Below are 25354 nucleotides of genomic sequence, written 5' to 3'. Positions count from 1 at the left end.
AGGGATGGCCTCTATCACTCACGCCTCAATCACCTGCGCTATTTTAGCCCGGGCTAACGTTGTTTCATGGATATCCGCCAATTGTCGCATAGGGCCGACATTGTCGGTGCTTGGACACTTGTGCGCTTAGCCATGTCTAGGGTTCATCGCTCCACATCAAGCAACAATTGAATCACATACGAAATGTCGTTGCCTTAACAGACCGAAATTCCTTTGGATTGCAAGGCGGGACAGATTCCTAGTGCTATATTTCCGGTGGAGTGCTTGCGGTGCTGCCGATTGCTGGCTGTGAACGGAGAGGCGGAGACCTCGAAGTATCGACGTGACTCTACTCTTGACAATGGCCCGGACAAACGAGAACGCGACTTTGATGTTCACGCCTTTAACTGGCTGTTTTCACCGATGGAATGTATACAGTTAGGCCCGCCTCAGTGTCCTCATTGCGTGAGAAGAATTACAGTTGCCTGGACTTTCTGGATCAAGTGGATACCTTCATTGCGGAAGGTTTGGCCTTTTGTGTCATCTTCACGATTGGGAGACAGAGAGACGGCCATTTACACTTGCTGCGGTCAAGCCTGTGCTGTGTTACTTTGTATTGACCCATTTTAGTATCAATTTGATCAATATAAAGCCAAAACCATCCTCGCAATGAAGCAATGACCGCCCATTTCCACCACCCTCACAAATTGGAAGTTTAATACTCATCACACCAGCTATCTCATCACTAATCAACACTCTTCTCCCTCCTTAACAGTCTCGTCCGTTGAGGCGAAATTTGATCGATTCATCATGCCCGCACGCTACGTCTGGAGGTGGTTCTGGGCATGCGTAAGTCTCGCTACAAAGTCTATGGCCGGTATGGGACTAATTGGAGCTATCAACAGCACAACTGCGGATATGGCGAGCTCAATGTCGACGTTCACATTGGCTGCCCCATGTGCGATCACACCCGGTGTGAATATTGCTCTACGAGACAGCTCAAGGTCGCCGCATGAGGAGTCAAAGGGTAATACAGCCTGTTCGATTCCTGAATGGAATTCAAACTAATAGTCTTTCCTTCCTAGAGATTGGAGCGCAATAACTCCTTCTACACAGCACTGCACTTATGAGAGGGTTAAGATGCGCAGAGCGGAACTCATACCAACAGCATTGGGAAGCTGAACTTTAGACGTCGTCAAGCCCTACGCATTACGCTTAGATACTTTCTTCTTTTTTGTGTTGTTATCATTTGCTTCTCATTGTCTGAAGATTTCCACTTTGGCGGCATGCTCTAGTTGCGCTTGGAGTTGGTCGAAGCTAGTTCGAAGTTACAGGAAACGTCTCACGACACTGCATTGGTTGGTTATTGTCACTTCACCATGGATTTCATGCATGCGGGTGTTTGTCATTCTATGTCTCCACATGGATCTTGAATTGGCTGCTTGAGTGGACGAATTGATGGATCAGGATACCAGTTTCGCTAGCTGCCTTTGGGCTTTCAACAACAACAACTACTACTACAATACCATTATTTCTTTATCCCTTGAGACCTCTTTTGTCTACATTGAGACCACACATAAGCGCTATCGATGACTCAAAAGCGGTGTCGATCGAAACTATCCACTGTCATCTCAGAGCTACAAGCGCAGAGCCTCATCGTACATGGGTCGTGGTTACTCGCGGCCGCAGAAGCCTCTCTGTTTCTTGTTTCAGGTGCATCCCAAAAACTCCGGGTAGACACCCCCCTGTAGATGCAGTGCAGCAGGCAGACACACGGACGCGCCCCTCAACTCTGGCCATTATTGGCTGGAAACGCCCCCGCAATTGCTGTCCTGTGATTTTCATCGAAATGTCCATGGATCCCTCCATAAACGTGAATTCGTTGCATAGCACTTGATGTAGTTGTTAGTTGTGGATCGCTTGAGTTTGGTTACTCGACTCTTCAACTTGCAAGTGAATCATCGTCTAATGGATGATTGTAAGTCGGCAGGTTCACTAACAAGTGGATTTTGAGCGGGGAATTGACCGAGCGTTTATCAGCGCATTCACTAACGTTGCATCCCAGAGGCCCTGTAGCCCCCACCAAAGCACAGCCCAAAACACGCGAGTTGTCGGACTGCCTGTATACATCAATAACACCATCCCAGGATTTGCAACCGTTTCAATCACTTCTTGAGAGCCTAGAAAGAGGAATAACAAGACGAACACAGAATTACCGTTAACTCAAGTGTAATCACACGTCACACTATGAGAACTAGAGTTACACCTGAATGGAAAGGAAATCGTCTAAGCAACCCCGCCATATCACGCCTTAGGTCTCTCACCTCCACACATTTGGGATCATTCATCCACACCCTCAAGTTCAAAGATACAGGAAACGCACGTGGCATGGCTATACTAGTCTCAGGAACGCGTTGATTTGACAGACGAGACTCGTCGAATTTGTAATTCCACCTATCATATGCTATCATTACCTATCGTTTGACTACACCATCTCATGAGTTGACTCAGATCCCCTGTCGTCATTCCTGACCCTTCTTCTCAGGATCCTCAGGGGTCGACAGAGCTAGTGTGTCCCAAACAGGATATATCGTCATGTGGGCTTCGGCATTTCGCGGTATTGAGTGAGGCGGCATGCTAGGATGCCTCGCTTCATATTCACGAGCCTGAGGCTCTTAGCCAAGGCGTTTAGGCACCACCTGATCACGAATGGCACGCGTCTAACAGAAGTGAAGTCTTCTCAAGTCGAGTAGAACCAACGCCCAATGCAGATGGCCAACACGTACACCACCACACTTCAGGAGTTCATACCGCCATGACACTCTTGCCCCCATCCTCAGTGACACGGTTGCGGATCCTGACCTTGAGCGCTCCGTGACCCAGACGCTTGACTTCACCCGACCTGTCAACTCCAATCACAGCACTGGGCGCAAACACAAACGCCTCGCCAATACGGAGCCGTACAATCCACGAAAACAGCTCCAGCGTCGGGTTGCTGCTCCCAAGCATCAAGGGCTCAACGCCGTCGTCGGAACTATCGTCAGCGCTTGAAGCAGAGTCATCCTCGTCCTCGACTTGCCGCAGCATCTTCGACGCCGAAGACACGCCGGCCAGATGTTTCTGCAGAGTGCGCAGCCAGTCGGGCGAGGTGAAGCGGTGGACGATGGTGACGGAGCACAGGTCGAGGAGCTTCGGGGAGATGGTGGGCTCCTGGGTCGAGATGAAGACGCGGGCGCCGAGGTGGCGCTGCAGGCGGATCGTGGCGAGCAGAGACTCGGTCAGCGCGGTGGAGTCGGAGGACTCGTTCATGTATTTGTGTGCTTCGTCAAGGGCTACGACTCGGCCGACGCTCGAGCTCTGCTCGAGGAACAGGCTGAGGCAGATGTTGAAGAGCGAGCAGGCCATCTCAGGGGTGACGCAGGGGCAGGACAGGTCGACGATTGTTAGCTGGCCGCGCTACGATGAAGTCAGCATCTTCCGGAACGTCGAGTCAATTCTGATATAATGTTGGCCAGGGGTGGGCACAGGGGCATACCTTGGGATCCCAGCTGGTTCCTAGCTTCGTCTGGCTAGGCGGGGCCATGAAGCTCTCCAAGGTGTCGAGACGTTGTCGAAGTGGAGCAAGCTGGAATTCGGAGAGCTCCTCGTCGTTGATGAGGTTCTTGAACTGCTCATAATTGAACTGAGTCCCGTTCCGCTGCTGAGCGATACGCATATCTCGAAGGATGCGGCTTATGACGTGGAGGTACAAGGGCGTATTGCTCGTCGAGAACGCCATCAAGTCAAGCATGCGCTTGGTGTTGAGGTCCGTCTCACGAATGCGTAGCTCCTCCACTTTGATCCGTGGGAACTTCTCGTAGGTCTTCCTAGCTGTGGCAATGTTCGTGGGCGGACAGAGAACCTTGACGTTCAGACTGCCGTAAGTTGCTAGGTAGGCCACCTCGCAAGGGTTGCAGTTCGAGTCGGAGAAAAAAGTGTCATAGTGGAAGACGATGCCGGTAAGGGGTCGAGGAAGCTCATTCGCCCGAGACGGGATCATGCAGTTCTCCAGGAGGCAGGACAGCGTATGGCTCTTACCAGAGCCCTGACTACCGCAGATAAAGACGCTTGACGGAGCGGCAACATTGTAGAAGATCCGGGGGTCTTTTGCAACAACCTGATTTGTATCGCCGCCAAGGAGGCCGTACTGAGTGAATGGCTCTGCCTGCTTAGAGAGTCTCAGCGAGTCTGCATGATGTCGCACTGGTGCAGTGAAGATAGGAGCCGTCTGAATCTCGCCTAACTCGTCCAGCCCATCCTTGACCTGGAGTAGCTTGAGATGAGGAGCAAGAGTCGTGTCGGCTTGCACTTTGTGCTTCTTAGCTGACCCGTGGCCGGCCTTGATCTTGGTGATATGAGGCATATCTGAGCAAATACCACTCAGGCAGGAGCTTGGTGTTTGCGAATATGTCTTGCTGACAAGATAATTAAGAAAGGGTAAGATGTAGGAAGAAAATTTGCAAAGCGACAAAAGTCGTCTCACTTTGCGAAGTTCAGCCTTTTCGTCTGATGTTTAATGTTGTGTTTACATATGACCTGCTGCGACAGAAGTGTGGCTGTGGAAGAGTTCAACCAACACAGTTGCTAGGCACTGACGATAAAACAAAGACCATGAGACCCTCGCAGGTTGAAACAAGGCTGAATGGAAACACCTCGTTTTCATCGCAGAAAAAGAGGAAATACACTTCAAAAGGACTCCTTACCTTCCTTGCTGGCCGTCAAAGAGATTTCCATGCCTTCGAAAGGACTCACTTGATTCTGTTTGCTTGATATTGTCAATTGACTTCCTGGCTTTCAGTGTCCAGAGAGCGAGCAGTCTGAGGTGGCATGAAACATTGCTAATCAAAATCACACTTGCCTCTCCTATGCCCTAAGTAACTTTCTATTTTCCGGCTAGCTGTGATCAGTGTTGCCAATTGTCCACAAATTTGACAAGAGGCAGCAAAAGTACCAGGCCGCGCTGAGGGTCTCGTATGTTCTGCGCCACCGGCTTTGCCAGGCCGCCGCCATCAGTCAGCCTTGGAGGCCAACATGCCATTATTATCCAGATTGTGAGTACCGCTATGTGCGAAACTGGCATCCTCTTCGACAGACTCTTAATGAGTGGAGTCTGTGAGGACTGCTCTGTAAAGTGTCTTTGTCAACACAATCGTCAACACAAGCAGTCGTCTAGTACCCCCTTGAATTTCACAGCAATCGACTACCTGTAAAACCCAGTCCCTACGATATGCTGTATCGCTCTCTCTATTTAGGTGCGTTGACTCATTCAAATCAGTCTGTGATCGACTACGATACCATAACATGACTGAACAACAAAGTGTCTGTACACAATGCAATATTCATTATACATGTGGGCATAACGTAAATAGCGAGTTCATGAAATACGCAAAGCATAAGAATAAAGACGAGAAGTATCAAAGAAGTGTCAAAGTGTACGAAGGCTATTTATCGAGGACGTGTTCATTCGGCAGCTTGGAGGGTAGGAAGGGGTCCAGGTTACACTTAACGACGCCATCATTTCTGTAGAGGCGGAGAGTGGTCCAGGATTTATCCCATTCTCTCAGTTTACTGAGTTCCCTGATTATCGGAGGTCCATATATATGGTTATCTTCGGGGATGATATTTGGATCGTCGACTGTGACATATAGCACTCTTTGGTGCTGTCCGATGAGCCGCCGTATCCTGTAGAGGATATCGTCAGGGCCTGGGTCGAGCGAAAGTAGAGTGTCGCTGATCAAGCTGTGCATAGTCAACGAGCATTCAAGTTGGAGGATCATGCGATCACTACCAACCTCATATCCGAAGAGATCGCCTAGGCATCAAGCAAGTATGATCGGGACCGCTGCGTTCTGTTTTGGTACTTGCCGGCAGGATGTGATATCGGTCTGCTTCTTTTCTCTATCTGCCTGCTTGCCTGCCCCATCCCCGATCCTTGCAAAGTACTGACTGCAAATGATACCCTCCTTGTTGCCCTCTCATTCATTCCCTCATTGACTGACTGTAGGGGGGGGGGGGGGGGGGTTTCTTCCTCCTATAAAAGGTACGACTACAACACAGACACCGAAACCCTCACCATCATGCTAGGCTGACCAGAAAGATTCTACAAGCACGTTTAACTGCTCCTCCAGTCTGGTCTGCAGCAGGTGCGATTGTGGGACAAAACGTTCCGCTGGCTTTTGCACGGTTGCACTCGGCAACACTGACTGTATTCATCGCAAAGATGCTTGCTGCCTTCTTACCTGCATTTTGTATAATAGAAGGAATGTTTAATATACTGGCACATCGTCTTGAATACTGTAAGGCATTTTGCGATTTGGACACATGTAGAAATTCCCTGGATCAGAGAACAAATTGATGTGCGAGAAGAGAAGCCTAATCGCTTTGGTGCGGGGGACAGTACTGTACTGTATTACAGTCTGTTTTTTTGGAGAGAAACCCGGTCAATATACCTATCGCTACTGATATATACTCTACCCGCCCCATCCTGTCAGCGGCTTAGCCCATGCTCTAGTGCCAATTTCGGATGACTTCTCGTAGCGTAAAGTACTCTCGTGTACTGCATGGTCTGTGTGCTGTAAGCGCATCAAAAGAGCAAAAGAGTAGGAGAGAACGCCAAGTTTCGCTCTCAGCGGTATCATGCAGGTTCGTTCCAGCAAACGATCATGAACACCGTGAGCATCGTTGGACAGATAAGGAGAGCTGTATTGTCAGCCTGCAAGCGAAATGCCGAGGTCCGTCAATGTCTTGTTGAGCTGGAGTTGCCAGCTCCCACCACCCTTCTGCCAGGGTAATAAACGCTGATTCTTGAAGAGTAAAGATACTTATCAAGCTCTCGAATATTCTGTTTATTACTATAGGTCTATCAACTTATACAGAGGTAGCAGTGTCTTGTTGAGGAAGTAGTGATACCCATGGCGAACTAGCATTTATTATTTATGAGCCTGGCGGCGGAGGAGGAGAAAGCTCTCCAATGTCTTGGCTACCACCAGTGAGGTGAGTGATCTGGTCTTTTCAGGCCAGTCTAGCGCTTCAATTGCGAGCCGGAGCTTTATCTTATCGCAGCTCGGACGATGCTCAGTTCGGAGCTTTGCATGGGTTGCCATCGAGATCCAAGCTGCGCTGGACGAATCACGATGCCCGCGGCGTGTCGTGAAAACGGCTGCACCCAATCATCGAGCTCGGCGGCAGGTCCATGCACTGGGAAATAGCACTGCAGAATCGGCTGCTGCTAGACTAACGTTAGTGGAGGGCAGACTAAGGATGCTTCTTCATGCTGCGAATGAGGAAATGAGGGAAGCTTGTCGAAACAAGAACCTGCAGACATGGAAGAGTAGTTTAATAAAGAAGGGAGAGAAAACGGCCCGTTGGGAGCAGAAAGCACGGGCTTCCATCCCACGAAATCGAATCCGACTGGCTGGGCAATAATAACAGAGAGAGTACGGGATCGGACTTTTGTGTAAAACTTATTCTATCTTGTGTTATGGGTGACTCTGGTAGGTTCTGTCTGCGAGAGCTTTCGGATGCTTGCTGCAAAGCGTAAATGCCCACGTCTCACCAAAACTCCCTCTTTCCTGCTCAAGCTCAAGCCCGGCTGGTGAAGACTTGTCATCATCATCACCCAGTCAGCCAGTCTATCCGTCTCTGTAAAACGAGATTCTCGTTGCCGACGACAGCGAAGAAGGGATGCAGCACAGCGGCCGTGTGCCCGCAGAAAGGAAACTTCCGATCGCCACCATCCAACATCCTTGCTGGCCACTGCTTTCTCACCAAACCTTCCGCATGCAATTTCGCCAGGGAGACGCGTAGGCGACGGCAATTTCAAGTTTGATAGCCCGTCGCAGTATCGCTCCAGCACCAGTAGCTCCAGCCTGAACGAAATTTCAAGGTCGCCAACAAAGCGACATATACCCCATATTACCTATCTTACCGTTGTTCGCTATTTGGTCTGTCACACGCTCCCCGGGCCCAGCCCGGACCTTGCCTTGGTTTTGGAAAGAATAAGAGGGGTGCGAAGCAGGGAAAAGACGTGACATTTCTCGCCCGCCATTGTAGAAGAAAACCTGTTCTGACTGCCCCCGAGCCCTCTCCCAGAAGTCGCTCCCGCCGCAGGGTCAACTGGAATGGGAGACCTTAAAGCTCGGATAAGAGCCAAGTTTTCGAGAAAGAATTCCGCAGCGGCATCATCCCTTGCCTCATCTACGAGCAGCCGCGCCGGCTCGGTCTCAGGCTCCAGGAGCAGCCAGCAGCCGCCCTCCATCCACCATGACCACCACCAGCACCAGCACGCTGATCTGTCACCCGACGCGAGCCATGTGCGCCAGGGCGACAAGTCGACTGTCTCAGTCTCAGTCTCAGTGACAGACGAGCGACGTCAGTCGCCGCAGCAGCACCGAAAAGGGGGCCTGGAAAGGGAGGGCGAGCCAAAGACGACACATTTCATCAAGGCCGGCCCCGAGGACGGTGTGGCTGACACGTCCCCGAGACGCTCAACAGCATCTTCCCGGGACAGGACTCCGCTGGAGCAGCAGAACCAGCAGCATTCTACGGGCAGCAATAGCAGTAGCGGTGGAGGTGGAGGTGTCGCTGCTGTCGAAGGCGCCGCTGCAGCAGGAGGAGGCGAGCTGACACGAATCAATTCCGCCGCTAGCGGGGACGCAATGGCCACAGATCAGCGCCTCTCCACAGGCAAACTCTCCAGCATCAACGAACACGGCGATTTTACCTCTGCCGCCGATCAACAACCGCAACCCACCACGACCACGTCCGTCGCTCTCACCGTCGCCGGCCCTACGACGCTAGACCTTGTCCCCGTGAAAGACTCGGCTTCCGACCACGACCTCCACCACGATCCGTTCCTCAGTCCAGCCCTCACCACTCCTACCGCCCGACCCGGCGCCATCACCCTCCCCGTCTCCGGCGCCAGTCCGACGACCGTGAGCTTGGCCGGCAGTGCCCTCCGCCCCTCACCTTCACCCTCACCCTCACTGCCGAGACCTGGCCTCCTGCCGCGGCGACAGAGCCTCTTCTCCAACGGGCAGACGACCTTGATCCGGACGCTGCTCAATGGTGGCGAAGGCGACCAGAGCGACCCCGCCAACGCCAATCAATTGATCCCCATCATCCCCAACATGGTAACGAGGAAGATATGGGTCAAGAGGCCTGGGGCTTCTGCCACCTTGGTCACCATCAATGAGGATGATGTTGTTGACGACGTTCGGGAGATGATCCTGCGCAAATATGCCAATTCTTTAGGGCGGAACTTCGATGCACCGGATTTGACGCTTAGGATCAAACCCCGAGAGCAACTCCAAGAGCGGACGTTAGGACCTGAAGAGCCCATGAGCCGTACCCTCGATGCATACTTTCCTGGCGGCCAGACTGTCGACGAGGCTTTGATCATCGATGTACCGCTTCGGAGAATAACGCCTAGGGCATCACCCAGAACTGGGCCTCCTCATGCTCCTCATATCACCTCGGCATATTATGCAGACGAGACGCGGCCATCCGAAGCCGGGAATGACTACTTCGGTCCAAGTGCCCTCTCGACAGCCAATATTCCAGTAACGGTGACGGCCGCATCTACCGGCTCGGGACATCATGCCATCTCCATCCTCAGCACTGGCCAAATACCCCAGATACCCTCTCCCGGCGGCACGAGGAGTCGGCCCTACCGAGAAAGACCGGAGCGTCCTCGGCTGGGAAGACAGCACACGTCGTCGCCGACCATCTTGAACATGGCGACTGGTGTCCACCCAGCCTCTATCGCCTCTACGGCTAACCACGGTACGCAAGGTACATTGCCTAGAGGAAATCGTTCAAGGACTCATTCAAACGCCTCCTCAGATCATTCAAATACCGCTCCCGTACCGCCACCCCTGCCCACCCCTCCAGCCCCCGACGCTGCCGCCATTCAGCGCGTAGCAACACCGCCACCCCGGGTCGCCTCGCCCCGCCCAACCGGCACCGTGCGGACGAAGAAGAGTAAGAAGACGGCCGAGCCGCCGTCGCTGCCGCCCGGCATGCTCAACGGCACGGTGCCGCCCATCAACGTGTTGATCGTGGAAGACAACATCATTAACCTGAAGCTCCTCGAGGCGTTCGTCAAGAGACTCAAAGTGCGATGGCAGACCGCTATGAACGGTCGCGAAGCAGTTAACAAGTGGCGGACCGGCGGCTTTCATCTCGTGCTGATGGACATCCAACTACCCGTGATGAGCGGCCTGGACGCCACTCGTGAGATCCGACGACTGGAACGCGTCAACTCGATCGGTGTCTTCTCGTCCTCGGCCAGCAGCGTGGCGCCGGAGGAGACGAATGGTCAGACGAAGGACGAGGACAGGCTCTCGAACACGGACATGTTCAAGAGCCCCGTCATCATCGTTGCGCTGACGGCCAGCTCTCTACAGAGCGACAGGCATGAGGCTCTAGCAGCCGGCTGCAACGATTTTCTGACCAAGGTATGTTCCCTTGGAGTTCCCTTGATATCTGTGAATAGATGCTGACGTACCACTAGCCTGTAAGCTTTGTCTGGCTGGAGAGGAAAGTGATGGAATGGGGCTGTATGCAAGCACTAATCGACTTCGACGGCTGGAGAAAGTGGAAAGACTACTCCCAAAAGGCAGATGAGGCCGCCGAGGAGGCCAAGAAGAAGGCGGCGGCTGCGAATGCTAAGAAGAAGAGGAACCGCCAGTCTTTGAATGCATCATGATGACGGCTGCGAACACCTACTACCACCAAAGTCTACACACGCACACCCTACACGCTTTATACGCACATTCTGCGCCTTGAGTCGTTGCTCTGCTTTCCTACACACACTTTACTATGTACGACTTTTTTTTTACTAATACCACCTTCTTACGCGAACACGAGGCATTACGGTCACTTCTTCATTATCAACATTTGAGCAAAGCGTATGGCGTTCTACACGGAGACGGAGTCTGTTCACATACACACAGGACGGACGAAACAAAGCGGCGATGGTGGGGGAGGGACGGAAGAGACCGTGGACTTCACTGGAGCTCGCGACAATACACGATCTGTGTGCATAGTATTATTGTACATTACACATGTCCTTTATTGTTTCTCTCCTTCTGCGAGGGCGGCAACGAGTGCGGACAGGAGGAACCAAAGATACAAAGGCTCAGAATGGATACCATGGCTGTTCAGTCAAATATCGAATAATACCCCAACTTGAAACGGGACACATTTTTGGACTGAACGTAAAATGCTGTGCGTGTATTTTCCTAAACTGATACATGCACTTTCCTGGGAATGCCTGTCCTTCGCCAGGTGATGGACAGAAACTAGAACTAGTAGTATAACCCACGCTTCCGTGTATAGTATATGGATGCCTGCCTTGCGCAGTCTTTCAACTCTTCATAACCTCTTCGTACCGAGGCGGCTGCTCCCCTCCCATCGGCTCCGTAGCATCATCGTTCACATCAACATACTCCTTCTCCTCTCCAGCAGAGAGCCGTCTAGCCAATCCGTCCGGCGGAGGCATGACCCCCTGAACCTGCTGGGGGCGAGAGTATTCTGACCCCTGGACTTGCTGAGCCTGCTGCTGATACTGTTGCCGTTCCTGTCACAGTCAGTTCTGGCAATATCTCAACCGAAGCAGCTTAGCTTGGCTTGTCGAAACGTACAGCCTGCTGCTGAGCCTTGCGCTCTTTGTACGACCCGATCAGCGACCTGATCAAGCCCGGTCCGCCGCCGCCGTGGCAGCCAGCATGACCGCCGCCGCAGCGCCTGCGCGGGCAGGAGAGGCCGTGTGCGCACGCTGGGTACGCGAGCATCCGGGGCTCGGTAGACGTGTGTGCGGGGGCGCAGCGTTTCTTGGAGGAGCAGCACATCGTGGGTGAAGCAGATGGAGTCTCTATCGCTGGAGGTGGAGGTGGGCTGTTGAGGCTCGTGGATAAGGTTGAATGTTCTAGAGATATTCTATGTTCGTTTCGTGGGTCGGAGTAGGACTGGACTGGCCTGGCACCTTTGGCTTTCTTGAACAACTATCCAGCCTCGGCCAAGAATCAATCGCCTTGCACGATCGTACCAATCCTTATATACATAGCCGTCCGTCGACCCTTTTCGCCCGCCATGACGCGCCAATCATCATTAATACCAGGAAATGTTAACTTGTATACACTTTCCCTCAAAAAAAAACTTCATGACGGACCTCCATTGCAAAGAAGTGACGATGCCACGGACCAACAATCAGCCCGGTGCTGGCGTGTACAGTGCAAGTGATGGTTCCCGTCCCGGGGGGGCGTCGCATTCGCTTATCGACCTGGCGCGGCGCCGGGGCCTGCAAATGCGAGATCCACTAGACCCGGGGCGGGCAAGCCACCTGTTGACTTGTCCTGAGTCCACGGACAGCCAACCAGATGTCTTTCTTCATTTGTTAACTGAGACGATGTGATTGAGTGGAGAGAGAGAGAGAGAGAGAGAGATCCTAACGAAGTTCATGAAAGACGTGCGAATATTAAAAGGATCTCTGACGTTGTCGCCCTCTTGTCTTCTTCAATCATCTATCCAGTATGCCCGAACAGCTCGAGGGACAGTCGAGAAATGATTGATGTCCATGATGCAGGGGCGAACTATAACTCGCCTACTCGGCACAGCATGCCTACTGGAAGCTGTATAGTTCCGGGCGAATCTTGGTCCGGACGTCGTAACATGCACATCTAGGCCTTGACACAGACTCCTTTCCGCAGGGAGATCTCCGGATATCACACACGCATATGGAACTTTCAAAACAGGATAACATCTCAAATAAACGATAGTCCTCGTCTGGTATCATTACAAAACTACTGTTACAGTATATCTATCGCCGCTCACCCACCCTCTCGGTGGTGGTATTAGCAGCAGCATCGCCATAGTAGGCGTGTCTCGCTCACATCCCCCCCATCTCTCGGAGGCTGTCGCAGGAAACATCTAAACATCAAAAGAAAGTGACACCTCGCCTCGCATGCTCACACAGTTCCAGTCAGCCAGCCAGCCAGTCAGTCAATCATCTCTGCCATTATCTCCGATGGCACCTCAAAACGCCCAGGAAACGAGCGTCCTTGTAATCCCGCAGACCATGAAAACGCCAATTACTTTCCACCTCATTAGTCCCTCCTGTCCGTCGTTCCCTGTCCCGCCTCTTGATGAACCCTATAATATAGACAGAAGAATATAAATAACCAATAGCGCTAAGTCACGTCGAAAATATTGTCAGATCAGGGAAAGCCTGGGATGTTGATCGAGAGCCTTTTTGGCTTCTCACAGTCCGAGGCGAGCGACTGTGTCGAATTGCGGTTGCTCTCAGGCATGGGTATTTCAGCTGCTGCTTGGAGTGTCTTCTCGGACGAGGTCTCGATGTCCGGCGAGACACTCAAGATTTCAGAGTGAGCCTCTTCTGACGGCGTAGCAAACACCTCCTCTTCCCTATCTTCCTCGTTTGGCGTCTCCTCTTTCTCTTGCTGTAGAGTCTCTTCCGATTTACCCTGCGAAGACTCTTGGCTCAAGCGAGGACTCTTCTCGCCCGTACTGCTACTTGAACCGTTGGCAGTCGCATGAGCTACATGGGTTGCGGGGATGACACCACCGCCAATGCGACTCCAGAACATCTGCTCTCGTAACCTCACGCTCTCTTCCCATGCTGCCTTCTCAGCATCTGCATCATCAGCTCTCCAGTGACCATCTTTGACTATCCTCAAGAAACCAAGGAAGTCACAGGTCGATCGGACGCGACCGAGGCAGTACTTGCAGAGCGGATAGCGCTGAGCCGACTCGTTTTCGCTCGTGCGGAATCGATGCGTCCGTAGGTGCTGCTCGTCCTTGCGTTGCTCACCGCAAAGCGAACAAGGATAGAGCTGCGGCTTGGTAATGTTTGCGAAGGGGCCCGTGGTAGGGACAGGTTCAACCACAAGTGTCCCATCACACATAGCACTCAGAACCGATCGTCGGGCAAGCCATGACAGTCCTGGGGCGATGTCTAGGCGCAAAGTTGGTTCGACATCTTCAGCCAAGGCACGCTTGTAGAACTTGGTGTCCTTCAAAGGCGGCAGCGGTGCCGATGAGAACGACCCATTGCTCAGGGTGGAAGCAGGTGTATTGGGTGTCTGCGGCGAAGATCCTGGTGCGGATGCAGGTGTTCCAGTAGTGGATAGAGAGGTCGTAGAACCATTTGACGGTGCGACATTCGCGCTGGCAATAGGGCCCATGCCGAGGACGCCTAGCCCGGTGTGCGTGCCCGAGGGAGGCCGACTCGCCGGCTTCCTCGCTGTCCTTATCAGCGTGATGAAATCGTCGTAAGAGGAAAGGTCTGTCCGGAGAACTGGCTGCAGGAGATGCGTGAAACTCGTGGGGCACGACGGAGTTGCAGGCTCTAGGTTAATCGACTGTGTGCCGCCGGGTGACGCTGGCATCTCTTCATCTTTAGAGTCGAATTTGCTGAACCCAGGAGATGACGGAGCCGTTCCTGCCGTCTGGTCGTCCTGCTCAGCGCTCATCTGCTCCATGACCTGCTTGAGCTCTGCAAGCTGATCTTGCTGGAATTTGAGAAGTCCCTCGGTGTCGTTCAGCTGCGCCCGTAGCTGGTCGTTCTTTCGCTGCAGAGCCTCTTGCTCTTTTCGTGCATCCTCTTTCGCCGAAATGACCATCTTGTTTGCCTCCTCGAAGAGCGCAGCCGTCAGGTTCTCCAATTCCTGCTCAATCTTCTTCTTCTCCTGCTCAACTTCTTGCTTGAGCCTCTTTTCCTCAGCGATCCGTGAAAGCAGCTTGGTCTTTTCGCCGTCGGCCGTTTTGCGTCGTATCCACACGTCTCCCGCCAACATTTCCCTCTGCTGCGCGATTTGTTCCTCTAGTTTCCTTATCTGATTCCTTGACTCCTCCAACTCCATCCTTGTTCGCGAAAGGGTATCATCTAGTGTCGTCTGGTTGTTGATGGCGTGGATAAGTTTCGTGCTCAGTGTCGCGACCTCGTCCGTAAGGTCGGGGTGATGGGAGGGACTCATGGCGCTCTCTGTGCTGGCCGGGCTCATTGCCCGACTCCTAGGATCGGGTATTGTGCTCAGGTCGAGATCGCCGTCGGCTGATTGTGAAGAGTACACCCTCTTGGGTTGAGGGGTGCTCAGGTATATGGCAGAGTCATCGCTGGACACGTTGGGGATGGCTGAGATGGAGGCCGACTTGACGCCGGCGTTGGCAGACTTGGCCGTCGAGCCGGTTATGCTGGACAGGGAGCGTATGTGGCCGACGCGGCGAGTGGTGGGAGGCGGGCTTTGGTACTGCGACCAGCCGGCGACGCTGATGAAGCTACTCCATTTCATGTTAGCACAAACACAAGCATAACAGGGTGCAATAAGCCTGCGCGCCCCGTCCGTATTCAATGGACAAGAGCCGTAAGTGGTGAAAAGTAAATCCAAGAACAAATAGTCCAAAAAGGCAGAGACCAAAAAAGCAGGAGGGGACAGCAAGTGTTAGGCGGCGCGACTCAAGTTGAGACACGTTGGATATGCATTCCAAGCAGTTTCGGAAGATGGGGCGGAAGTGAGGGAGGCGAGAGAGGCGGTTGGCTTGGGGTGGTACATACGAATCCAGCTTGTCAGATGCGGTAGGACCAGAGCGAGCTGGTCCTAATTCCTCAAATAGAAGGTTTGCTTGTTCCGAGACGAGATGCTAAAGTGATCTCGTCGACAATCGGGCAGCAGCAGCCGGGAATGTCTTCGACTTGAGGCAGCAACAACAATCGACGATGGCTTGGCGCACTTGAGAGACGAGCCCTTTAGAGAGAGTCGACCTGATTGAAGGTGAAGGTACCTAGGCTGGCTGTCTCTGAGGGTCTTCGTCTACGCCACGTAGGAGCAACGAGTGGCGGCTGGGTGGGAGATTGAGGTTGAGGTGAGACCTCTCGGGGAAGTAGCGTGTTGTTAGACGTAGTCGAGCATACCGAGACAGCGGCTGAGCAGATTCGCCAAAGCAGGTACGATCGACTCAGACTGCAGCTCTTTGGTGTGTTGTCACTACGGAATGCAAGGGGCGAAGCAGCAGCGAGTCCAGCAGCAGAGTTTGCGAGGTTGTTCGTGGCAATCGAAGAATGGTGGGAGGTTTTGGGAGGTGAACGATGAATGGTGTTGTTGAACAAGCAAACAAGCAAGCAAGCAAGCAATCGGAGAGCGGAGATGGCCCACGGACGGCACAAAAGTGAGCGAAGCACAGCTTAGTTAGCTGACCGATTCCTGCACGGATGCTGGCGGAAAGCGGAGAAGTGGTCCAGGATGGATGGATGGATGGATGCGGGTGGGAAGCTTTTTGCAGCTGGTCCAGGTGATGGAAAGGCGGGCTAGACAAGGGTCTATCCGAAGTATTGGAAGTATTGGATGTATTGGCCATGGGTCATGATGTAGCTCTACGGAATACTGCGTGCTATGCCTTATGCCCTCTCTCTTTTCTCCCCTCAACAAGCACAAGCAGGCGAGGGACCTGGACTCTACCGTAGACGTAGACTTCTTCTTACTCATTCAACCTGTCATCCTCGGGCACTTCAGCGAATGCGATTGATTGGATTGAGTGGATGGATGAAGCGATTACACGTGTGTGCAGATGCATACTATGTATGGCCCCCAGACCCCCAGGCTCTCTAGGCCTCTCGGCGGCTACGCAACTCTAGAACCCTCTCTTCACTTTTTAACGCTCGCTGTGCATGTCAGCATCCATCCATCCATCCATCCAGTGGCGACTTCGGAGCTGTCGGGTCTAACGTTAGTTGACCTTACTATGTACGCAGGCCAGACTGGACTGAGTTGTATACTCTTCAATTAAGCTCAGTCTGTATTCAATCAATGCATCTCATTGCTTGCTATTGTTTTGCTTGTTCTTTTTTTGTTGTTGTTGTTTTCTGGGAGAGCCGCCCGTATCAAGTCAAAAACGTCATCGTCCAATTTTTGTATGCAGGGTTCAGACCACCCCTTCGCCTTTTTTTCAAGGTTCAAGGTCCATCCCGTCCCTGCTTAACGTTAACTCACCGCGCGTATTCCTGGTCTCTGCCTTCTGATGCAAATTGCCTGCCCTCCCGTGCCTCCCTCTTCGCTTGTGTTTTGCACTCCTGCCATTTTTGGACTTATACCAAACATTAACGATAACGATAGCGTTAATACGACTGAATTGATGAACAAGGCCTGGTCTAGAATACGGTACGGCATTCAACAGCCATCGTATTCTCGCAAGACTAAAACGGCGCTTGACTGCTCGCAGCACATTGACTGACTGACTGGCTGACTGACGGCTAAGTTGACGCTTGGCGGCTGGCCCACCTGTGCGCTGGCTGCATTAGGTGTAACCACAAAGTCTAAACGGTGCTTCGACTGCCATGAGATGAGGCCCGAGAGAGAGCCTCCCCCACCTAACTACTGTAAGTCTCACCTGTCACCTGCCAACTTCGACTGCGATGGCCAGACATACGTCATTGTGTTGCCGAAATGCAATTTCCTTTTGCTGACTATTGTTGCGTGTTACGACGACAGCGACAGCGACAGCGACAGCGCCTGTCTGGCGCTGTTAGTTGTTGCAGACTGCGCTCAACGACTCGAGTGATGACACGAGCTTTGGAGGAGCACGCAGCTCATTGTCATCGCGTATCAGTCAGCATACAGTAGCTGATGAGTACAGCGTAGCAAACACTACCGGTACTCCGTAGAAATGTGGCAGACTACCTACTGTAGGTAGCCAACACACATTGCCAAACATAGATACGGGTAGTATATAGATTTTCCAATCCCTGAAGAGTGGAATGCGTAGATTTGGCCAGCTAACAGACCAAGGTGCATCATCTTGTGCCTGTTCAGTCACCACCATGTATGTCCCCTCCTTTGAGCGACACTCTGCAGATGCACAAGGCCTGGCCAAAGGTCTGCGCCCTCGAGCGTCATGCAGGGTGATTGTCTGTTTGCCATGTATACATACCCTATGGAATTATCTGGGCATACTGTAATTGCTTGTTATCGCCAACACGTTATCTCTTTGCATTGCAGTTGCGACTACGAGAATCCTACCAATTGTGACCCCTCCATAAGGTTTACGTTCCATATTTTGCATGCCGCAGGGAGCAGGGAGCGACCTTTGCATGTTCGTTCTGGGAGCTAGCAATACCTGCAGATATGACATGCAGTCCATAATTGTTGGAGCTTAGAATTAGGCATCGCCCGCTCAAAGGCTTCTTTGATCTGCGCTACATAGTCCTCCTTGTTCTTGAGTTTATTTTCGATGAACTCCTGGGTCCGAAAACCCCAATACCAAAAGAAGACACGATCGAAAATGGATTCACCACTATGCTCCTCGTTGAAGCGCGGTTGAATGTTGGCATTGAAGATCCTGTACATGCCTTTGGGTACCCTGATTGCCTGAAAATACCAAAAGCTGCCCGTTTCCCATACATGACGCATGATGGGGCCGTGAAGTACAACGCCATTCCTAGCCAATTCCTCAGCTTCGTAGATGTCAAGAAACTCACTGAATAAACAACCTAACTCCGAGACAGCTTCGGTGTTATCGAAGTCGTCGATTGGTTTGGACGTGAGCCAGTAAGGTGGAAGCTGCATCTCTATGGGTTGTGACTGCGCCCACTCAAGGTCAATAATAGTCTGAATATTCCATTGCTCGTCGACGAAGATGTTGTTTTGTTGGAGGTCTGTGAGCGTGTAGAGGAAAGGGCCATCTCGATAGTCAGTACGGATGAAGAGATGCATGGTAGCTCGTAGGGCAGTTAGAGCTGCAAGCTGCATTTCGCCATCTTCTTGGTCATGGATGGCATTCGGCTGATGGAGCAACTTGTTATCCTGGAAACTAAGAAGGTCGGAGATATAGGGTTCGATTGAAGAGTAAGTCCTCCCCCGTGGGATGCCGGATGGAATACCTTCATTCTCAAGAAGCTGGAGGTACATATTCAGGGGGCGGTTCGAAAGGTTGACGACGCCCGTTGAGTCGAAGCTAAGGGAGCCAATTCGTTGCATAGGGGCACTGTTCATTGACAGAGAGATACGCGCGATGTCACGAAAAAGCCTTTGTCGGTAGGCCTTGTCATGTCGGTGCTTTTCCCAAGAGATAGCAAGAGCGCGCCCCTTGGCTTCGCCGAGGATCATATATCCAGAATCGAAGGGGTTTCGCAACCCACGTCGTACATAATGAGATGGGACTGGGGAGCCGAAGAAGGCAAGCAGCTGGCATCGCAACTGCCACAGTATTCTGGACAGAAATGGCGTGTTCTGTGGGTGTGAAAACTACGTAAGTCAGGCTATGCTCAATATCCTAGGTCGTTTGGCACAGAGCTTACGCAGGTACCGTCGGGGAGCCCAAATCCGTGCAAAATGGGAATCGGGACATCCGGACAATTTTGCTGAAGCCATATGTACGTTGCGATTTCCGTTCGCAGCTTCTCTTCCACGTTCCCCGGATGCTCGCCCTCGCCAACCTTGTGTGGCAGTGGAAAGCGGACATACACTCGCTCGTTACCCCGACGGCCCTTAGCCCGGATAAGGACAGGGAGGACTACGTTGAAACTGCCTGCCTTCCAAATTTCCGTGGCGCAGACATAGCACCAGTCAACGCCCAAATGATCACGGACCAGAGCCTCGATCTCGGCTTTACGGGCTTCCAACGAGGCCCAGAACTTCTTCTGCTGCTCCGGGTAGCGTAGCTGGACCAGCACGTTTTCATCCTCCTCTAGCGCATCTTCGAGGCTCATTCGCCCTCGAAGAGTTAAGAGGCTGCCCATTGAGGCAGAGTAGGATGTTGTACACAACCATCTGTCCAAGCTCACGAGGTTGGTGGTGATAGCAGTCCAGTACCGCGTTGGCGGGAATGCAGTTGATCGACGCTGACTAACACATCCCCCACCAATCTCGGCAAATTGATCCTCGACTCCGATACCTGCTGGAGATTCGAAGTATACATGCAATAGAAAGTGATAGCTGCATCGTCAATATCCCTTGATGAAGTAGCAATAGCAAACCACCCAGCATGGTATATCATGGTTATTACTGTCCGCTAGGTGCTACGGTAGTGAATGAAGATCTTGTGGCCGCTCCGGGTCTTGTGGTCGCATTCGACGGGGAGTCCCTTCGATACCCGGTTCAGAATCGACAGCAAGAGCTCCTGCAACCTGCTTATGCGCCTCCACCTTCACGTTCTGCTTTTCACTCATGGGGATCAGTCCTGCCTTCCGTTCTCTAAGCTATGATGACTTCGTTGTGCAAGCCTGTATACACTAAATGCTGTGCCGTGATACCGCAGAATTGGCAATCCTTTAAGTCCTAAGGGCGATGGCGATCGATAGGATCGAATCCGCCAATGTTGGCCATCCTTCATATCTAAATACTATATCAAGTCTTCACTTGAGATCTACTTTACCTTTCACTCGGGAACCACCTTCGCTTCTTAGAAGAAGCTTGTCGGAATGGATATCACCGGATATGCCTTTGTTACGGGCGGAGGTAAGAAGCTGTACCCGATGCCTGCTTGCCCTGAAGATACTGGTCCTTCTCCTCTATTCAATTCAGTGTTCCTGACCTCTCGTTCTAGGAAGTGGAATTGGCAGGGCATGCTGCGTGGCCTTTGCCAAAGAAGGTGCTCGCGGCTTGGTTGTGGCAGACATCAACCTCGGAAATGCACAAGAGACGGCTGCTCTGGCAAAGTCTGCCGCCGCGCATCCTGACTTCCGCGCTGAAGCTATCCAAGTGGATGTGAGCGTCGAAGAGTCTGTCAAGAGCGCTGTTGCCCATGCCGTTCAATACCTGGGGCGCATTGACTACGCAGTTCACTCTGCAGGTGTAAGTGCATGACGTTCCCCTGGATATCGTCGTATCAACAGAATTTGCCCTTGCGTTCGTTGCCTTCACCACTGAACCGTCAAATTGACAGATTCCCGGAGGAACATTTGACCCTATTGCTGAAGCTAGTTTCGTCGACTTCAAGCATCTGATGGATGTCAACGTCCACGGGACCTTCCTCGTCACCAGCCATGTTTCCGCAGCCATGACAACCCAAGAGCTCAAGCAAGCAAGCGCCACTGATCCCGCTCGTGGTGCTACACGCGGGGCCATCGTAAACATGTCTTCGGTCTCCTCATACATGGCAGTACCTAAAATGGTGCAGTACACCACATGCAAGCATGCCATTGTCGGCATTACCAAGACTGCCGGTGAGTAAATTTCCATCCCTCTGTCGTCGGCAGCACATTCTGATGAAGCCCTGTAGCTCTGGACAACGCACCGCTCAGCATTCGAGTGAACTGTGTTTGTCCGACCTGGACGGACACGCCCATGACTAGGCGTGCTACGGACGTAGCTCCGGGGTTGGAGGAAGCCCTGTTGGCTACCATACCAATGGGACGTCTGGGCCGGCCGGAAGAGGCGGCTGATGCTGCTGTATTTCTCTGCAGTCCCAAGTCAAGCTTCACCACTGGGACGAACTTGGTTCTGGATGGGGGGATGACTCTGTCATGCAGAAGTTAGTTGACACTGAGGGTTTTCGTGTTGTTGCGAATATCAAGGTATACGCTTCAGTGCTCGCAAGCACAGGGAATGGATTGGCTTCGAGGTACCGTCCGTATTTACGCTCCGAGCCCATTGTGCTATAAGTTATAAGGCACTTCTCAAACAACCGTGCGAAACGAATAATTGCACCCCCTTGACACACAACGGGAGAATCTTGACCCTCTTCCTCTCAACAGGCACTCCCGGGTGAACATGTGAGAATTGAATCAGACAGATACCATCTCAACTACACAAGGCTGAACAATTCGTATATTGTTTCGGCCTGAGCCCTGAGTAATCGATCGTAGAATATATCCCCTAATTTGCCTTCAGTGCTGATGTAAGTCAATGGAAGTATGTTAAATGCGACCAACCAGATTCACCCACTGACCTTTTTGGGTGGAATATGAACGCAATTTGGTACATCCATTCTTGGCCAGGGTGATTGAATTTGAGGATTTGTGAAATGCATAACAGCAATGCAGATTCATGGAAATGGTAATGGTAGTATCTCAGTCTTCAAGTGACACAAACAAAATTCACCGGATCGCCTGAGAAGGCTGGATAAGGAAAACGCTGGCGGCTGGACAGTCTGTACAGATACATCGTTCTGCAAGAAAGTGACAACCGGACAAAATCAGGTGCGCTGAACCAGGAAACTGGCGAACGCATTGTTGATCCCGCGGACTGATGCACCTGATCGTCGGGTTCCGGCTCATCCATCCAGCCCCTCGTCTCGTCTCTCTCAGCGGTACTACCTCCCAATCCTGGCAGGTCTGGCTACGCACCCTCCACATGCAACTCTCCGGCGAAAACGCAGATGCATACAAGCGCCCGCAGGGCTGCATCCGTGCGGTAGAGAATCAATGCGTGTGGAGTGCGTCTCGTTGGAAAGCTGCGGAAGGCTTCCAGATAAGCCAGCATGTTAATTGAAGCAGGGATCTTCAACCCATGCAGTCTAACTCGGGACCTAATCAAGTCCAGGACAAACACATATACAGTTATTTTGAATCAACTGTATAAACATGAAGACTGAATAGTCGAGAAATCTCTCGGGCCGCCCAACCATCGCATCCGCCAAAGAGCCTCGTCTTTCTACCCCCACGACCCCTGACAGGAGTGAGGAAGATGCCCTTTTCAAAGCCATCGTGCTTGAGTCGGGCATTAAGGGAGATGTTTCAATGGCCGGCAGCAATCACAAACAGCGTACAACCCAGCAAGTCCAATCTCGTCCCGTCTCTGCAACTCGGATCGTTTCATGGAAGGAGTCTATTCCATCTGGTCACTCTGACCTAAATTTACCCCTTACGCCTGCTTGCGCGGGATGCAGTCTCTTGCGAAAATCGCCTGGACCCTTGCTGTGTGGGTCTATCGTCCATTCTTGATTTTCAAATCGGCCATCTACTTACATTAATCAAGCTAATCTCCAAGTTTCAATGTCAATTTGTCACTACCACAGCGCAACAAAGCTCGCATTTCTTCTCTCTCATAAGTACATATAGAACCTCTTTTCAGTAGATAGGCACACGAGCCGCATCTGTAGTAGAGAAGTAAGGAGAAAAGCGTCTAATAGTCTAAGACCATTACTATCGATTGAGATCTATCTTACAATATAATAATTTTACTATAAGATTAATAAAAAATCTCTATAGAGGTTCAAGTACATCGACTATTTCTCTGTCATGAGAATATTGAGTCAGATTGACTAGAGAAACATCCCTTTCTAAGGGTTATTGCCAGCAAGATTGTTGAGAGTTCTGTTAAGATCGCTTCTGTCTTCTACGACATATAGCAGCCGAAAGATCTGCTCTGTTAGGTGGTAGCTTAGCACTGCCAATACGGCGGCGACGTGTATCTGCTAAGCCAGTTGTGAATTTGACGACGGCAGAGGGATCTTGCGAGACACCGTATCATGCTTCCGAAGTGCTTCCCAGGCGCCAACATCTTTGCCAGCGACAGTGACGAGACAGATGGAGCTTGACGAAACTGTTTGAAGACCTGCTGGCCAGGCTATTCACTCTAACAGATTGATTGCTGTCTTCTTGAAAATACTGGAAAGTTCGCTACCTCCAAGGCACGAACGGTTGCTGGCCAGCTAGAACATTCTGAGCTCTGGAACGACGACATCGCGGCGATGAACCCGGCTTGGAGACCATGTGGAGAATACGCGCAAGAAGACGTCTCTCGGCGTCGCGGGTCGCCATGCCCTACCGTAGGCCGTTGTGGCCTAGCTCCTGGATCAACCGCGATATCTCCTTCTAAGAGAGCCTATGCGATTTTGAAATTGAGTGTAGAATGCGATCAAGGGAGCAAAGTATGATTTTCTTTCGTATCTCAGCCTTATCGTTCTTCTGCTGCAATGTGATGGGCGAGACTTGCCGTTCCGCCGCACCGTTCACATAGAAGATTCCGGTGGCTGGGTGTCTCACCTGGCGGATACGAAAATATCGAATGTAATGCTTGCGTGACGTGACTCTTGATCGTTATTGGCTTGCGAGGCTTGCGTATTGAAGTTAATTCTAACTGTCATTTGCTCATCTTCCAGTGTGTCTAACTCTTTCGTATTGCATATACCCAAACAGCGATTCAGTTTGTTCAGCTCGTTGATGTAGAGCGAGACACCAGCATAGCATCTAAGACTTCGCCTTGCATTCTGGTGCATTGTGTCTCAACACTCCAAGAATTGATACGTATGGCAGAAAGTAATGTACCGATCTGTCTTGAGAACTTTGTTAGTATCCATTTATCGAGTCGACAATAACTGTGAATACGCCACCGAAGAATGTGCTGTATCTTTTCAAGAGTTTTCTTTTATGAAGCTCCCATCCTTTCAGGGGATGAGATCTTCAACTCTGCATCATTATCATATTTTCATACTCAACAACATAGGATCTGCATATTTGAAGTTTTGTAGCTTGGTCAGGGGAAACTCTGATTGAGGTGCAGTTGCAAGTATATATAAACGTAATCTGTCGCCTTCATCCATGGCTTTGATTCTGAGTATTCAATAGATTTTCTTTATAGAGTCTACTACTGCTAAAATAGCTTTTGTTCGAGCACTTTTTAAGTCACACAGATAAACAACATGAAGACATTCACTGCTTTCGTGGTCGTTCTGGCTTCTGGCGCTCTCAGTGTTCCCCTTAACAAGACACTAGACGCCAAGGACATCATCACCCCCCTGCCAATCAATATGACCTCCTCACCGCTCCTCACGGCCAAGGTCAATGCTACAAAGGCTGCCAATATGCACTATACGGAAATGGTTGCAGATGTAGTTGCGAGGGATATGAACAAGCACGAGGAGAAAGCGACAACAGCGGTCGACCGAAGCTTGAACATGAACATGAATACGACTGCTTCTGAGGTCCTTGCAAGAGCTTTGAATATCAGCACATCTGATTCTGAGATCGAGGGCATGTCTAAGGAGCAAGTCGAGTACTACCGCACGCTAGCCATGGCTCAGGCCCACGAACAGTTCAAGCGCAACATGGACGTTTCGTCCTCGGGCCTCGCAGCGGCTAACTCCACCCCGCCTGTCCCCGGCGAGTGCCTCATCAACGGCCCCTGCCCCTTTCTCGGTGGCGATGGCCTTTGCAACAACTTTTGCCAGAAGTGCGCCCCCCCTGGCAAGCAAGGCCACGGCAAGTGCGAGGGCTTCCTCTTTGTCTTGTACGTATCCACACTTTGGACTAATGACCTGGCTTGCTAACTTTTATAGGAGCTGCACCTGTACTTTCGACTAGGTACAGACGCCAGCAGAGACCCCCTGTCATGTCCACTGATGTCTGTATCTATCCAATGAATGGTATGAACGACATCGCCAT

The 25354-nt window shown here is 51.7% G+C and overlaps 6 protein-coding genes across 6 annotated transcripts; 3 read left to right on the top strand and 3 right to left on the bottom strand.

Moving 5' to 3' along the window:
- Positions 1–2784: 2784 nt before the first annotated feature.
- Positions 2785–4381, bottom strand: UCRPA7_6312 (hypothetical protein; the record flags this gene model as incomplete). Its single annotated transcript, XM_007918851.1, has 2 exons — positions 2785–3435; positions 3515–4381. 2 exons carry the CDS (start codon positions 4379–4381, stop codon positions 2785–2787), a joined length of 1518 nt encoding a protein of 505 aa, XP_007917042.1.
- Positions 4382–8138: 3757 nt separating this feature from the next.
- On the top strand, positions 8139–10726 carry UCRPA7_6311 (putative response regulator receiver domain-containing protein; the record flags this gene model as incomplete). The annotated part of the gene is made up of 3 exons (XM_007918850.1): positions 8139–9801; positions 9862–10475; positions 10532–10726. The coding sequence occupies 3 exons, from the start codon at positions 8139–8141 to the stop codon at positions 10724–10726; spliced, it is 2472 nt and encodes an 823-aa protein (XP_007917041.1).
- Positions 10727–13235: 2509 nt separating this feature from the next.
- UCRPA7_6310 (putative gdp gtp exchange factor protein) lies at positions 13236–15329 on the bottom strand (the record flags this gene model as incomplete). The annotated part of the gene is made up of 1 exon (XM_007918849.1): positions 13236–15329. One exon carries the CDS (start codon positions 15327–15329, stop codon positions 13236–13238), a length of 2094 nt encoding a protein of 697 aa, XP_007917040.1.
- A 3499-nt stretch (positions 15330–18828) lies between these two features.
- UCRPA7_6309 (putative phosphotransferase enzyme family protein) lies at positions 18829–19738 on the bottom strand (the record flags this gene model as incomplete). The annotated part of the gene is made up of 3 exons (XM_007918848.1): positions 18829–18833; positions 18911–19259; positions 19328–19738. 3 exons carry the CDS (start codon positions 19736–19738, stop codon positions 18829–18831), a joined length of 765 nt encoding a protein of 254 aa, XP_007917039.1.
- A 275-nt stretch (positions 19739–20013) lies between these two features.
- UCRPA7_6308 (putative short-chain dehydrogenase reductase family protein) lies at positions 20014–21201 on the top strand (the record flags this gene model as incomplete). Its single annotated transcript, XM_007918847.1, has 4 exons — positions 20014–20016; positions 20435–20486; positions 20575–20822; positions 20914–21201. 4 exons carry the CDS (start codon positions 20014–20016, stop codon positions 21199–21201), a joined length of 591 nt encoding a protein of 196 aa, XP_007917038.1.
- Positions 21202–24612: 3411 nt separating this feature from the next.
- On the top strand, positions 24613–25273 carry UCRPA7_6307 (hypothetical protein; the record flags this gene model as incomplete). Its single annotated transcript, XM_007918846.1, has 2 exons — positions 24613–25199; positions 25249–25273. 2 exons carry the CDS (start codon positions 24613–24615, stop codon positions 25271–25273), a joined length of 612 nt encoding a protein of 203 aa, XP_007917037.1.
- Positions 25274–25354: the final 81 nt, after the last annotated feature.

This window comes from Phaeoacremonium minimum (genome assembly GCF_000392275.1).
Source record: "Phaeoacremonium minimum UCRPA7 unplaced genomic scaffold PA7_03_scaffold_464, whole genome shotgun sequence".
In the NCBI taxonomy this organism is placed as follows: domain Eukaryota; kingdom Fungi; phylum Ascomycota; class Sordariomycetes; order Togniniales; family Togniniaceae; genus Phaeoacremonium; species Phaeoacremonium minimum.
This window is presented reverse-complemented; position numbering and strand designations above follow the sequence as displayed.